The sequence below is a fragment of the Staurois parvus genome, unplaced genomic scaffold (genome assembly GCF_062004578.1).
Source record: "Staurois parvus isolate SC_StPar_1 unplaced genomic scaffold, SC_StPar_1.0 ptg000425l, whole genome shotgun sequence".
Classification (NCBI taxonomy): domain Eukaryota; kingdom Metazoa; phylum Chordata; class Amphibia; order Anura; family Ranidae; genus Staurois; species Staurois parvus.
The window spans coordinates 3788365-3802878 of NW_028318221.1; the positions used below are offsets into that span (position 1 = coordinate 3788365).

Here is a 14514-nt window from a genome sequence, read left to right on the forward strand (position 1 = left end):
TCATGCACTATTTATTGTACTGAGACTAATCACTATGTTATGACTATTGTTAAAATGTTGCCATTATTGCTTATGTAAGACAGCAAAAATATAAAATTCTTCGTCAATAAAAAATTATTGAAATATAAAATGGGGCTAACAGATGACCTATTGTGTGGCAGATCATGGGGATCTAATATACTTACTCTGGCATTTGCCTGAACTACATATTTACTGTACAGGGGTGGTAGATACCGTAAACAAGTTGTTTCAATCTAATATCCTGGTAGATCCAAAACTATGTATATTGGGTATATGATTATACCCCTCCACAAATGTGTAATGGATACATAGTAAGGGGGACACACTCCTAATGGAGCATTATATTTATCAGCATAGGGGATATAATTTGAAAAACTTTGGGCACCCTGGCCTGGTCTGTGTCCAACAGAACTAGTATTTGGCAGAATGACTGCAGGTGGAGGTAGTGGTGGTCACATATAGTTGAACATTATCAAATTGAACTATGTATTAAACCTTGCGTGTATTTGATATCTGAAATTCTTGGCAAATATGGATATGTCAATAGTGTCCCATCGCCTAGTGAGCATTATACCTTTTCATTATAAACTTTGTAATATGGAATAACTACTCTGGAACTGTGACTTTTTTAATAAAGTTTTCTTCTTAGGGTCACCATCCTGAACAGATCGATTCACTCTCTGTGTGCTCACAGCATGGCAGGTGGTGGGGATGGGAGGTGTTTAGAGGGGGAGGAGCTGGCACAGGCAGGAGATCTGCAGGGGCATGATCGGAAGACATGGGAGGGGTGCGGATCACAGGGAACAAAGAGTGCAGCTTCACAGTGGGGAGGAACAGTGAAGGCAACAGTGGAGGTGGAGGTTACTTTTTGAATAAATGGCTTGTCAGTCGTCCTCTATAAACAATGATAAACAATGTACAGGGGTGGAGCCTAAACATGGCGGCGACGGAGAGCACGATGTGAGTGCTCTCCGATAACCTCCAAACTGACCCTCCCGAGACCCTCATGAAGAGAAGCCCTACCTGATTGAGGAGGGCTCCAAGCGGGGAGAGACTGGCACGGTGAAGGGAGAGGAGAGCGGGCACGGACCTCCGGGAGGAGAACTCACGGCGGAGATTCCAGTGCAGCTGTCGGGTTGCCGGGAATCGAAGCAGGGCGGTGTGAGCACGCTGCTCGCCGCAAAGCACTACTGGGAGGCAGAGACGCCGGCCGGTTCCCTGTCAGAGCGGCAGTGACACGCCGGCTCCCCCCTGCACTACATAACTGGAAGAGGAGTGATGTTGTAGGGAGTGGGGACCCGGCTGCAGAGGACTCTTGAGGGAAGGAGCCTGGGTCTGAGTGACCCAATAGAGTGAAGAGAGCTACCCTTCTTTCTGGTGAAGATCTTGGACAAAGGGCACGAGGAGAGGAGTGAAACCCAGAGGAATCCCCCCTTGGACTGAGCTGCTGCGAAAGCCCTATCCCTTAAGCTCGGAGCCACTGCTTGGAGAAGAAGAAGGGTGAGTGAGAGCTGCTGGGGGCTTATCGTATGGGGGAACCCCGAGTGATATGGGAAATCTAGGGGTGAAGGAGAGGAGGGGAGGATTCCCTGGGCTAAGAAAGAGAAGATGAGAAGAGCTCCAGATATCCTAGGAGAGTAAAAATATAAGGGAAAACAGCTGGTTTTGTCTGGTGTTAAATTAAAGGACTGATATAATTTCATCTTGAGAATAAGAGAAGAAATCAGAGATTTAGAGGAAATGAAGAACAAAGGTCCTAAGGGAACAGGGCCCAAAGGGTTTCAAACAGGTACGATAAAGAAATTTACATCACAAGGAAATATTACGCCAGAAAGGGCCCAAGGCGCAAGCGCAAAAGGGGAAATGGACATTTCTCTGGGAAACAGTCCTAGATTATCAATGGGTATGAATAGTAGCTGTAGCCACCTAACAACAGAGGGCTTGGAAAAAAAAAGAATTAGACGGTGAACTACAAGCACCAAATAAAAAGGAGATGATAGAAATGTTTCAAAATTTGGAAAAAATGATAAAGCAAGAAATGACAGTTGTGCGGAATGATCTAGGACACCTGCTATCGAGAGTGGAAGAAACAGAGGAAAAAGTTAAAAACCAGGCCCAAACCATAGATAATCTAGAGAAAAAAATAACTTACTTGGAGAATACCCAGAAAAAATTGCTCTATAGGATGGAAGTTCAAGAAAATAAAGAAAGAAGATGTAACCTTAGAGTTCGAGGAATTCCAGAGCAAGTAAAAGGGGAATCACTATATGACCTAGTTGTAAAAATTCTAAACTCCATAAGAGACAGACCTGAAACAGACGGGATTAAACTGGATGGAGTGTTTAGAATAGGAAAGTTTAATAAAGCTGCGGAGAAGGAAAGATCAAGAGATACAGTGGTCCAGTTCCAAAAATTTGGGGTCAAAGATGAGATATGGAGGAAGATTAAAGGAAGATCATTAATTAAGTATGGAGACTTAAATATCCAAATTTATGCGGACCTAACACCAGAGACCCTATGGAGAAGGAGATCCCTGAGACCCTTGTTGGAACAAATGAGAAAACAGAACGTTCAGTATAGATGGGGTACCCCAGCTTGTTTAATTGGCTGGAAAAATGGCGTAACAGCATATATGAGATACCCGGAGGAACTGAGGGGTTTCTGTGACAGACTGAAACTGCAAAGAATGGCGATAGTGGGGTGGGAAGAAGAAGAAAAAGAAAGAAGGGTAACAGAAGATACAAGAAAAGAGGACTGGCAGCGGGTCGGGGGGAGGGGAGGCCCGGGGGTGGGGAGGGAGGGGAGGGAAAATTGAGAAAAATATATATATATATATATTTTTTTTTCTTTCTTTTCCCTCTCTTCTATCTCTCTCGGCCCCCCAGGCCCCACCTTTGTTGAAATGGTAATCCCTCGGGAGCTTCGGTTGAGGGGAGAAGTAAAGATTTTTGTATTCTCCTGTGGATAGAGAGAGGGGATCTGGGGAGGTCGAAGGAGAGGCTAGCCGGCCATGGGTGGAGCTTACGTCCAAAGCATCAAATCTGTGGTGGAAATAGATCCACAAATGATTTATAGGCAGTATTCAAGCCTAAATATGGGTAGGGGGGAAAAAAAGATCGAGGGATGGGGGGAGGGGGGGGGGGTTGGAGTTGGGTTGAAGGGAGGGAGGGGAGGAGGTATTGGGTTAACACTCTGCATGACAGTAGGGATAAAGAGGAAGAGGCAATTTGGAAGAGCGATGGAGCGAACTGGGAAGGATGGAAGAAATACAGTTTATAACCTATAATGTGAACGGGTTGAGTTGTCCAGGGAAGAGATTTAAGTTGTTTAAGGAGTTACATCATAGGGCAACGTCAGTGGTATTTTTACAGGAGACGCACTTTGAGATAGAGGCAAATGTGAAATTGAAATCTAAATACTATCCAATATGGTATTATGCAGACTCTCCAATTAAAAGAGCAAAAGGGGTTGTAATAGGTTTGGCAAAGAATATGAGATTTGAGCTAGAGGACAGAAGAACCGATCCGGAGGGGAGATTTTTATTCTTAAAAGGTAAACTTCAGGGGATTGAGTGTACTTTAGCCAATATATACTGCCCTAATAAAAACCCGGAGATGTATATGAAGGGTCTGTTGAAAAAATTAATGGAATTTAAAAAAGGGCGTTTGATAGTTGCAGGAGACTTAAATTTCTGTATGGACCCACAAAAGGATAATACCTCCTCTGTGCAAAGAGAGGGGAGTAGGTCTCTGAGAGCTTTGAAAAAAGTGATGCATGAATATCAACTAGTGGACATCTGGAGAATAATGCATATGAAAGACAGAGACTATACCTTCTTCTCTAATGCACACGAGATACACTCGAGATTAGATTACATCTTAATAGACCATCAACTTATAGAACATCTGGTTAAAATTGATATAGAGACAAGAACGTTCTCGGATCATGCCCCGGTTGTAATGAAAATGGGATGGGGAAGAAGGTGGACTGGAGGATTAGGGTGGAGGTTAAAAGAGGCTCTTCTTCTGGATGAGGACTTAGCTCAGAAAATCGAGAAAGAGATTAAGGTTTATTTTAAGGAGAACGAAACAGAGGAAGTATCGATAGCTACAGTCTGGGAAAGTCACAAGGTATTTATAAGAGGAATCTTGATTTCGGCAGGAGCAAGGAAGAAAAAAGAAAGAAGAGAGAGGGTCAGTGGGCTTCTAAAAGAAATACTGGACCTGGAGCAGATCCATAAAAAAGAAAATAACAAAAGATACAAGACAGAAGTTAATGGATAAAAAAGATGAGCTAGAGAGGTTGATGGATGAGGAGAAGAGAAGAGTATACAACAGGGTTTTAAATGAGAGATATAGATGGGGAGATAGACCAGGAAAATATCTAATGAGAGCTTTGAATAAAAAGAAAAAAAGGAACTATATAGAAAAGATAAAAAGTCCTAATGGGGAGTTGGCCCACTCAACTAAAGAGATTATTAAAGTGTTTACGGAGTATTACAGAAAGCTATATAATATTAGTCCCCAAGGTCCTCTAAAAGAAGATCAAGAGGGAATCAATGAAAAAAAGATGATATATTTAAAAAACGCGGGATTACCAAAACTAAGTGAAGCACAGTTGAACTCCTTGGACGTGGAAATTTCCCAGGAAGAAATTAAAACAGCATTAAGAAGCACAGGGGGGGGGGGGAAAGCCCAGGCCCGGATGGCTATACAGTTAAGTACTATAAGAAATTTAGTGAAGTGCTGTTACCCAAGCTGGAAAAGTATATGAATGCTCTGGGAGGTGGGATGGAAGTGAGGAGAGAATCTTTACAGGCCCATGTAGTACTTATTCATAAGGAGGGAAAAGACCCATCTCAGTGTTCCAGCTATAGACCTATTTCATTATTGAACACAGATACCAAACTGTATGCAAAGGTTTTAGCAAACAGGTTGAAAGATCTAATGCCTGAATGGATCCATGGAGATCCGGTGGGTTTCGTACCTGGGAGAGAGGGTAGAGATAACGGCTTGAGAACCCTGATGCTTATTCAGAAAAGTAGAGGAGGGAAAGCCCCGGTGGTGCTCTTGTCAATTGATGCAGAGAAGGCATTTGATAGAGTCGACTGGGGCTTTATGATGGACAACTTAAAAGTGCTGGGGATAGGTGATAGAATGCGTGAGTGGATAAGTAAATTATATAGGAAGCCTACTGCAATCATCATGGTAAATGGGGAGAGATCAGAACCCATCGGAATGTCTAATGGAACAAGACAGGGTTGCCCACTGTCCCCTTTATTATATGTGTTGTCACTCGAACCTCTGTTGTCAATAATAAGGAACAGTGGAGCGGTAAAGGGAATTCAGATAGAAACTATAGAACATAAAGTAGCGGCTTTTGCGGACGACTTATTCGGAATCCCCGAATAACTCTCCCAAATATAATGAAGATTCTGAAGGAGTACGGTGAACTATCAAATCTAAAAATTAATCCAACGAAAACAGAGATCTTGAATATTAATATATCAAAGAATGAAAAAGAAAAACTACAAAAAGAATTCCCCTTTATATGGAGAGAAAAAGAGATAAAATACCTAGGAATAAAACTCACTGCCTCATCTAAGCATTTGTATAGATTAAACTATATCTCTTTGATAAACGAGATCAGGGAAGATTTAAAAAGACTAGAAGGAGGAAACCCATCCTGGATAGGACGTATAAACCTAGTCAAAATGGTAATTATGCCAAAAATATTGTATAGATTTCAAATGGTACCAATTAAAATCCCAGAGGCCTTCTTTAAGATAATAAAAAAAATGTTAACAAGATACATATGGAAGAATAAAAAACCTAGAATAGCATATGAAACATTGAGTAGGACTAAAGAGAAAGGGGGATTGGGTCTACCAGATGTCAAGAGATACTATAAAGCAGTGGTTTTAGCAAGAATATATGACTGGACATTTAACCATAAGGGGAAAAGTTGGGTAACAATTGAAAATGATCTTAGTGGAATTAGATTGAGTCAAATGATATGGGTTCCAGCACAGTTTAGAGGAATTAAAGAAAGCACAAGTATTTACACTTTAAATGTTTTAAGGGTATGGGACAATTTACACAAAAACATGAAATGGGAATTTAATTCTATACTAATGCCTCTCACAAACACGGAGTACTTTCCCCCGGGAAAGGATAAGATATCAGGGAGATGGTTTAGAAAGGAGGATACCCAACTGAGAGATGTTCTGGTGGAGGGGGAATTGAGATCACTTAAAGAATTAATAGAGAAGAAGGGAGATATCTTTATTAGAATAGATGAGTGGAAATATCATCAATTGAAATGTTAAATTGGAAACCTCCCGAAACCCCTGAGATTAAAACAGGAGTGGAATATGTTTGAAAGGCTGTTAGAAACACGAAGGGATGGGAAGCACGGTATTTCAAAAACCTATAGAATACTCACAGAATTAGACACAAACACAAAGTTAAGTTTTATAACAAAATGGGAAAGGGACATGGAAGTTGGGTTTGACGAGGACAAACAGAGAAAGATGTTTAGATTGATACACGAGAATGTTAGTATGAGAGAGGTTGAGATTAATTATAATTATAAGTGTGTGACACGATGGCACATTACACCGAGTGTTGAGCACAAGATGAATGGGGAAAATTCAAAAATGTGTTGGAGAGGATGTGGAGAGATAGGCACGGTGTTTCACATATGGTGGGAATGTCCGAAAATCCAGATTTTTTGGAAGGTAATAGTTAAATTGATTGAAGAAATAACTGAAATTGACATAGGGTTAGACCCAACGATGTGTCTCCTACATAATGTGGAGACATCTGTAAATAAGTACAAAAACTCAGGCGTCTGGTACTTCTTAAATGTGGCGAAAGGGTTGATACCCAAGTTTTGGCAGAAAACTGAGGTACCGAAGGAGGAAGACTGGATTAATAGAGTAAACCAGATAGGTAGAATGGAAAGATCATACCATATGCAGGAAGATAGCATGGGAGTTTATAATATGAGATGGGAAAAGTGGGAAAAAGCAGGATTGAAAGAGAAATATAGGAAACTATGAACTAGGATGTTAGCAAAAAATTAATAAGCCTTGAGAGATTAGAATGGGTTAGAGTATGCAGAGGGGGAGGAGGGGGGAGGAGGGGTGGGAAGGGTCGGGGTGGAATGGGAAAGAAAAGAGTTTTTAGAAGGGGAAATGTAGAAATGTTATAAATGTCTATTTATATGTGAATTGTTTCCCTTTTTGGGTATTTGTATTAATATGAAAAATTTAATAAATATTTAAATTAAAAAAAAAAAAATGGCTTGTCAGTCGCTGGTCACAGCTATTTTAGGTTTTAAAGTCTGGGGAACAGGTCTGGTAAAAGTTCATAGTTGTTGAAATGACCATGACCTTATAGCAGCAGGGAGAATGCCATGTGCACAAGACATACTAACCTGGCCAGCTGGAGGTGTTCTTATTTCGCCGCAAGTCTTACATCCATGGCAGTGGAAGGGTTAAGGGGAATTAGGGTTTTTAAAAAAAGAATCAAGTCTGCCTTCTATCACAGTCTGGGGAAAGTTATTTGCCCTCTAACCCCTTGTAATTACATTATAAAAGAATTTTGTAGATAGTACCACCACGAGAACCTGTCTCAAGTTGGGTTCCCTCTCCCCCGATGTTGTGCAAGCTGATATGTGAAATTAAGCATATTCACAGGGGTGGAGAAGTATCTTGACCCCAATCCTATCAGAACAGAAACTGCATACGCTGCAGGAAAATCCATTCTTTCGAGAAACATTTTACATTCCGCTTCTTTTAATTTTCTTGTCACTGCAGTCAAAAATTAATATCAATTTGATCTCACTAACCATTAAAAAACAAAAGAACATTCTTCAAACAAAAATTTATAACAAAATTAACATTGCTAATGTACCAGAGTGCAATATAAAGAAATAAACCCTAAGGGGAAACAAAATATGAATATTATTCTACACAGAAAAAGTGATTGCTATATGATTTTTTAAGTAACTTCTAAGGTAAATACATTTTAATATTTCTGGGGTTTTTTTCTCACCGGAGTCAAAAGTTCTGGGGTGGATATAGGTGAACAGTCACTGTTAAGTTTGATTCCACTACCAAGGTCAAAATCGCAGATCTTCACCGGTGATACCTAGCAAACAGCAAAAAAATTTATATATACAAAAGGTGTGCAACAGTTTGTCTGATTTGAAGTTTTGCATGCACTGAATTCAGATGTTGACTCTCAGTCCTAGCAGTCTTACAATGCATTGCTCTGCTGAATGTAGTTAGGTATAAGCCTAGGTTCACATATATGCAGGTGTGGGACTGCATGTAAATCACACATATTCTCGCACACAAAACATGGTACGGAAAACACGTGGGGGTGCCATTAACTCTTGGGTTGCACCGCAGCGTGCTCGCTCCCGAGCCTCTGCTCTATGCATTCATAAGACACATCCAGCCGAGGATCAGCCCCACCCCCCTGCTTTCTCCTCATTGGCTGTGATTGAATGCAGCTGAAGCGTAAACAAAACAGCTGCCAGGTATATGTAATTCGTATCACAAAAGAAAAATATTGATACTTGTACTCGCTGTAAAAAAATGGTATTGGTGCATCCTCAGCATTGACCGATTCTTTGTACTTCTTCAAAAGAGCTTGAAAAGCACATCTTGAAACTGCAGTCTACTTTGGAATCTTTACCTGGGAGAGATTTTGCTGTAGTATAACTACCTTGTGTCTTGCTGCTGTGGTCAGTCTTGCCATGGCGTATGTCCTGCAAAACTGTCTTCCACTACCACACCTTAGTAGCAGAATTTGGCTGTTTCTCACCCAGTTTTAAAGCCCCCTACACAGCTGTTTCTGTTTCAGTTAATGACTGACCTACATATTGCATGAAATTGATGATCAGTAGTACATGCTTGGTATAACTGGTTAATCATACACCTGACTCCAATCCTACAAAATCCCTGACTTTGTGCAAGTGTACAAAGTGTAGTGTAAGGCTGGCCATACATTATACAATTATCTTCCAATTTCCTTTAGATTTACCTTCAACTGTGTAGTGCAAGGGCCTGCCTAATTGGATACAACTGAAAGTGTTGTTTAGGTTTGTCCTCCTATTATATGACATAAAAATCTCCAGATAATTGTATAATGTATGGCCAGCCTAAGGCTGACCATATATTATACAATTTTCTTGAGAATTTTGCTTTAGATTTACCAAAAACCATATAATATGAGGTCAAACTTAAACAGCACTTTCAATTGTATCCAATTAGGCAGGTTCTTGCACTGCATAGTTGAAGGTAAATCTAAAGGAAATTGCGCAGAAATTGGACAGAAAATTATATAATGTATGGCCAGCCTAAGAATTGATGCTGCTTTGAAACCAAAAGGGAAGTCACACCAAATATTGATTTATATTTTTTTTTGTTTTCCCACTTAGCATTTTGTAAATTTATAAAAAATAAACAATTAAAATATATATTTTTGAAAGCATTCTTACTTTACAGCATTTCTTCACACATTCCTAAAATGTTTACACATACACACTCATACACATTGCAACAATTTTGCTCTTCTTGTGTGGTTAGTAGCAGTTTTCATAAAACATGGCATTACTACACATAACAGCATTGTAACTACAACTATAATTGCCATTGCCAAAATATTTACCTGATGTGGACATTCACACAGGATATTTTCAGGTTTCAGATCCCGATGTGCAATACCTGGAGAAATATACATTGCTTTTAGTAGTTATTAACGTAAGGTGAAACTCGAAAAATTAGAATATCGTGCAAAAGTTCATTTATTTCAGTAGTGCAACTTAAAAGGTGAAACTAATATATGATATAGACTCATTACATGCAAAGCAAGATAGTTCAAGCCGTGATGTGTCATAATTGTGATGATTATGGCTTACAGCTCATGAAAAGCCCAAATCCACAATCTCAGAAAATTAGAATATTGTGAAAAGGTGCAATATTCTAGGCTCAAAGTGTCCCACTCTAATCAGCTAATTAAGCCATAACACCTGCAAAGGGTTCCTGAGCCTTTAAATGGTCTCTCAGTCTGGTTCAGTAGGAATCACAATCATGGGAAAAACTGCTGACCTGACAGTTGTGCAGAAAACCATCATTGACACCCTCTATAAGGAGGAAAAGCCTCAAAAGGTAATTGCAAAAGAAGTTGGATGTTCCCAAAGTGCTGTATCAAAGCACATTAATATAAAGTTATGTGGAAGGGAAAAGTGTGGAAGAAAAAAGGTGCACAAGCAGCAGGGATGACCGCAGCCTGAAGAAGATTGTCAGGAAAAGGCCATTCAAAAGTGTTGGGGACTTCCACAAGGAGTGGACTGAGGCTGGAGTCAGTGCATCAACAGCCACCACACACAGACGGATCCTGGACATGGGCTTCAAATGTCGTATTCCTCTTGTCAAGCTGCTACTGAACAAACATCAGAAGCGTCTTACCATCAGAAGCGTCTAAGCGTCTCGGCTAAAGAAAAACAGACCTGGTCTGTTGCTCAGTGGTCCAAAGTCCTCTTTTCTGATGAGAGCAACTTTTGCATCTCATTTGGAAACCAAGGACCCAGAGTATGGAGGAAGAATGTAGAGGCACACACTGCAAGATGGTTTAGATGAATCAGAGTAACTTGCAAGCCACAGGTGTGATAATTACTAGAGGATCGCAAACATGAAACACATAACTACAACTGTGTTGGAAATATCTACAAATATATGTTGCGCTCTTAAATACTTCTCAATACTTCAATACTTCTCAATACTTCTCGATAGTTGAAACTATCTATTTAAATATTTTTTGGTATTTATACACTTTTATTAGTTATTTGTATCATAATTTGAATTAATTTAATGGTAATAATTTAATTATTATTTATTGAGAAGTATTTAGGAGCGCAACATATATTTGTACACACTGCAAGATGCTTGAAGTCCAGTGTGAAGTTTCCACAGTCTGTGTTGATTTGGGGAGCCATGTCATCTGCTGGTGTTGGTCCACTGTGCTTCATTAGGTCCAGGGTCAACGCAGCCGCGTACCAGGAGATTTTGGAGCACTTCATGCTTCCTTCAGCAGACGAGCTTTATGGGGATGCTGACTTAATTTTCCAGCAGGACTTGGCACCTGCCCACACTGCCAAAAGCACCAAAACCTGGTTCAATGACCGTGGGATTACTGTGCTTGATTGGCCAGCAAACTCGCCTGACCTGAACCCCATAGAGAATCTATGGGGCATTGCCAAGAGAAAGATGAGAGGCATGAGACCAAACAATGCAGAAGAGCTGACGGCCGCTATTGAAGCATCCTGGTCTTCCATAACACCTCAGCAGTGCCACAGGCTGATAGCTTCCTTGCCACTCCGCATTGAGGCAGTAATTGCTGCAAAAGGGGCCCAAACCAAGTACTGAGTACATATGCATGCTTATACTTTTCAGAGGTCCAATATTGTTCTATGTACAATCCTTGTTTTATTGATTGCATGTAATATTCTAATTTTCTGAGATTGTGTTTTTGGGGTTTTCATGAGCTGTAAGCCATAATCATCACAATTATGACAAATCACGGCTTGAACTATCTTGCTTTGCATGTAATGAGTCTATCTCAAATATTAGTTTCACCTTTTACATTACAGAAATAAATGAACTTTTGTACGATATTCTAATTTTTCGAGTTTCACCTGTAGACTTTGCTGTGAAATGCAAGATCCGCCTATTAGATCAGGACCACACCTCCCCCTGTAAACTGCTGCATAATAGTTGAAAAATGTTACATTATATACATACCTTACCCCTGTCCCAGGGGGATGCCATGTTCTTTCTAGTGAGATGATGTAAACAATGAGGAGTCCAAATCTAACAAAAAAAGGCACCCTTGCACTGGACTGGTGTCTTCTATTGAGATTTGATTTACTCAATGTTCCACTGAACAATGCCAGAAAGGCAGAGACATCACACCCTTTTTCATAAATACAATTTTCAACTACTATCATGAAATATTATATATATATATGTTTACATGTGATCATCTGTGATTGGACACAGCTGATCACATGACCGAGCCAACATCTACGGCTCTTTCCATGGATCGGTGATCTGCTGTGTCCGAGGGAACCGCCTTGCGTCCTCCATTTTCCGGCGGGAGGCGGTTAAGGATAGTGATTGTATGAAGCCATTTGTTATCAAATAGTTATTTGGCTCCTTTTTAAATCATATTGATAACAGAAATTACCCAAAAGGCCCTGATCAAAAGTTTACATACCCTGGAATACTTGACCTTGGTACAGTAAAATGGCAATTAAATGTTATTTTTCCCACATCTGTGGCTTTTTTAATTGCAATTAGTGTATGTGTATAAATAGTCAAGTCGAGCTTGTTAGCGCTCACATGGATGCACTGAGTAGGCTAGATATTGAGCCATGGGGAGCAAAAAAGAACTGTCAAAAGACTTGGGTAATAAGGTAATGGACCTTTATAAATATAGAAAAGGATATAAAAAGATATCTGAAGGCTTGAATATACCAGTCAGTTGTGTTCAATCACTTAATAAGAAATGGAAAATTTGGCGGTCTCTTGATACCAAGCCAAGGTCAGGTAGAGCAAGAGAGATTGCAGCTACAACTGCCAGAAAATTGTTTTGGATACAAAGAAAAGCCCACAGGTAACCTCAGGAGAAATACAAGCTGCTCTGGAAAAAGACGATGTGGTTGTCTCAAAGAGCACAATAAGATGATACTTGAACAAAAATTTGCTGCATGGTCGAGTTGCCAGAAAGAAGCCTTTACTGCATCAATGCCACAAAAAAAGCCCAGTTACAATATGCCCAATGAGGCCCCTTGATATGCCTCATAGCTTCTGGCACACTGTAATCTGCAGTGACGAGACCAAAATAGAGCTTTATGGTCACAACCATAAGCAGTATGTTTAGAGTGGAGGCAACAAGGCCTATAGCAACAAGAATACCATCCCCACTGGGAAGCATGTCGGTGGTTCACTGATGTTTCAAGGGGTGTGTGAGCTCTAAAGGCATGAGGAATTTTGTGAAAATTGATGGCAAGATGAATGTAGCATGTTATCAGAAAATACTGGCAGACAATTTGCATTCTTCTGCATGAAAGCTGCACATGGGACGCTCTTGGCCTTTCCAGCATGACAATGACCCTAAGCACAAGGTCAAGTTGATCCTCCAGTGGTTAAAGGAGAAAAAGGTGAAGGTTCTGGAGTGGCCATCAGTCTCCTGACCTTAATATCATCAAGCCACTCTGGGGGGATCTAACATGTGGTTCATGCAAGACGACCAAAGACTTCGCATGACCTGGAGGCATTTTGCCAAGGCAAATTGGCAGCTATACCACCATAAATTTGTAGCCTCATAGACAAGTATTACAAAAGACTGCACACTGTCATTGATGCTAAAGGGGCAATACACAGTATTAAAAATAAAGGGTATGTAGACTTTTGAACAGGGGTCATTTCATTTGTTTACTTGTTGCCATGTTTTGTTTTAGGACTGTGGAATTCTGTTATGGCTTACAGCTGAATATGAATCCCATAAGAAAGAAAAGAAATGCGTTTTGCCTGCTCACTTATGGTTTCTTTTGTCTATTAATCTATCTATCTACTTCAATGTTCATTGAACTTCAACTACAATTTCTTTTTATCCCCTCCTGAAACACAAAGGTATCTAAAGCAAAGAACATAAAATTCATGTATTGCAGTGACAGCATTAGTTTTTTTTTGTTTTGTTTTCCCCCTTTATTTGTCCTAGGGTGTCAACACTCATGGCACTGTATATATGGAGGCGTAGCACTGACACCCTAGAACAGTAGGTATACCAGGACTTGCATTGAACGTGAGCAAATTACTGGAAACTGACTTGAAGCCTGCCCTTTGAAAAAGATATGATCACTGCCACCAGGACAGCAGCAGTGATATTCATTTCTTCTTCTGTTTAGGTGGCAATCTTTATTTGAAAGGACTAGAACACAAAAAACAACACCCTGGAATTCATAAAGATTGGCACAGACAGATTTTGCTAAATTTTCTCTCATACAGTTGTGTTCAAAATAATAGCAATGTGTTGAAAAAAGTGAATAAAGCTCAAAATCCTTCTAATAGCTTTTATTTCCATACACACAAATGCATTGGGAACACTACACATTCTATTCCAAATCATGAAGAAAAATATATCAAATTTGTGTTCCTCTAAAAAAATTGAAGAAAATTGAATATTAGACTGTTCAAAAAAATAGCAGTGTTTGTATTCTTCTTTACAAACTCAAACATTCACTATATAAACTGAAAAATGTTTGAAGATTTTGCTTTCCTTTGAATCACTTAATTAATATTTAGTTGTATAAGCACTGTTTCTGAGAACTGCTGTACATCTGTGTTGCATGGAGTCAACCAACTTCTGGCACCTGTGAACAGGTATTCCAGCCCAGGATGATTGGACTACATTCCAC

At 39.9% G+C, this 14514-nt stretch overlaps 1 protein-coding gene across 1 annotated transcript in view; it reads right to left on the minus strand.

Moving 5' to 3' along the window:
• Positions 1-14514, minus strand: part of MKNK2 (MAPK interacting serine/threonine kinase 2) — a 140717-nt gene that overhangs the window by 15976 nt on the left and 110227 nt on the right. The window contains exons 9-10 of the mRNA XM_089687446.1: positions 9705-9760; positions 8082-8177 (exon numbers count right to left, since the gene is read on the minus strand). Of these exons, the coding sequence (XP_089543572.1) occupies positions 8082-8177; positions 9705-9760 (152 nt within the window). The remainder of the gene's footprint in view (positions 1-8081; positions 8178-9704; positions 9761-14514) is intronic.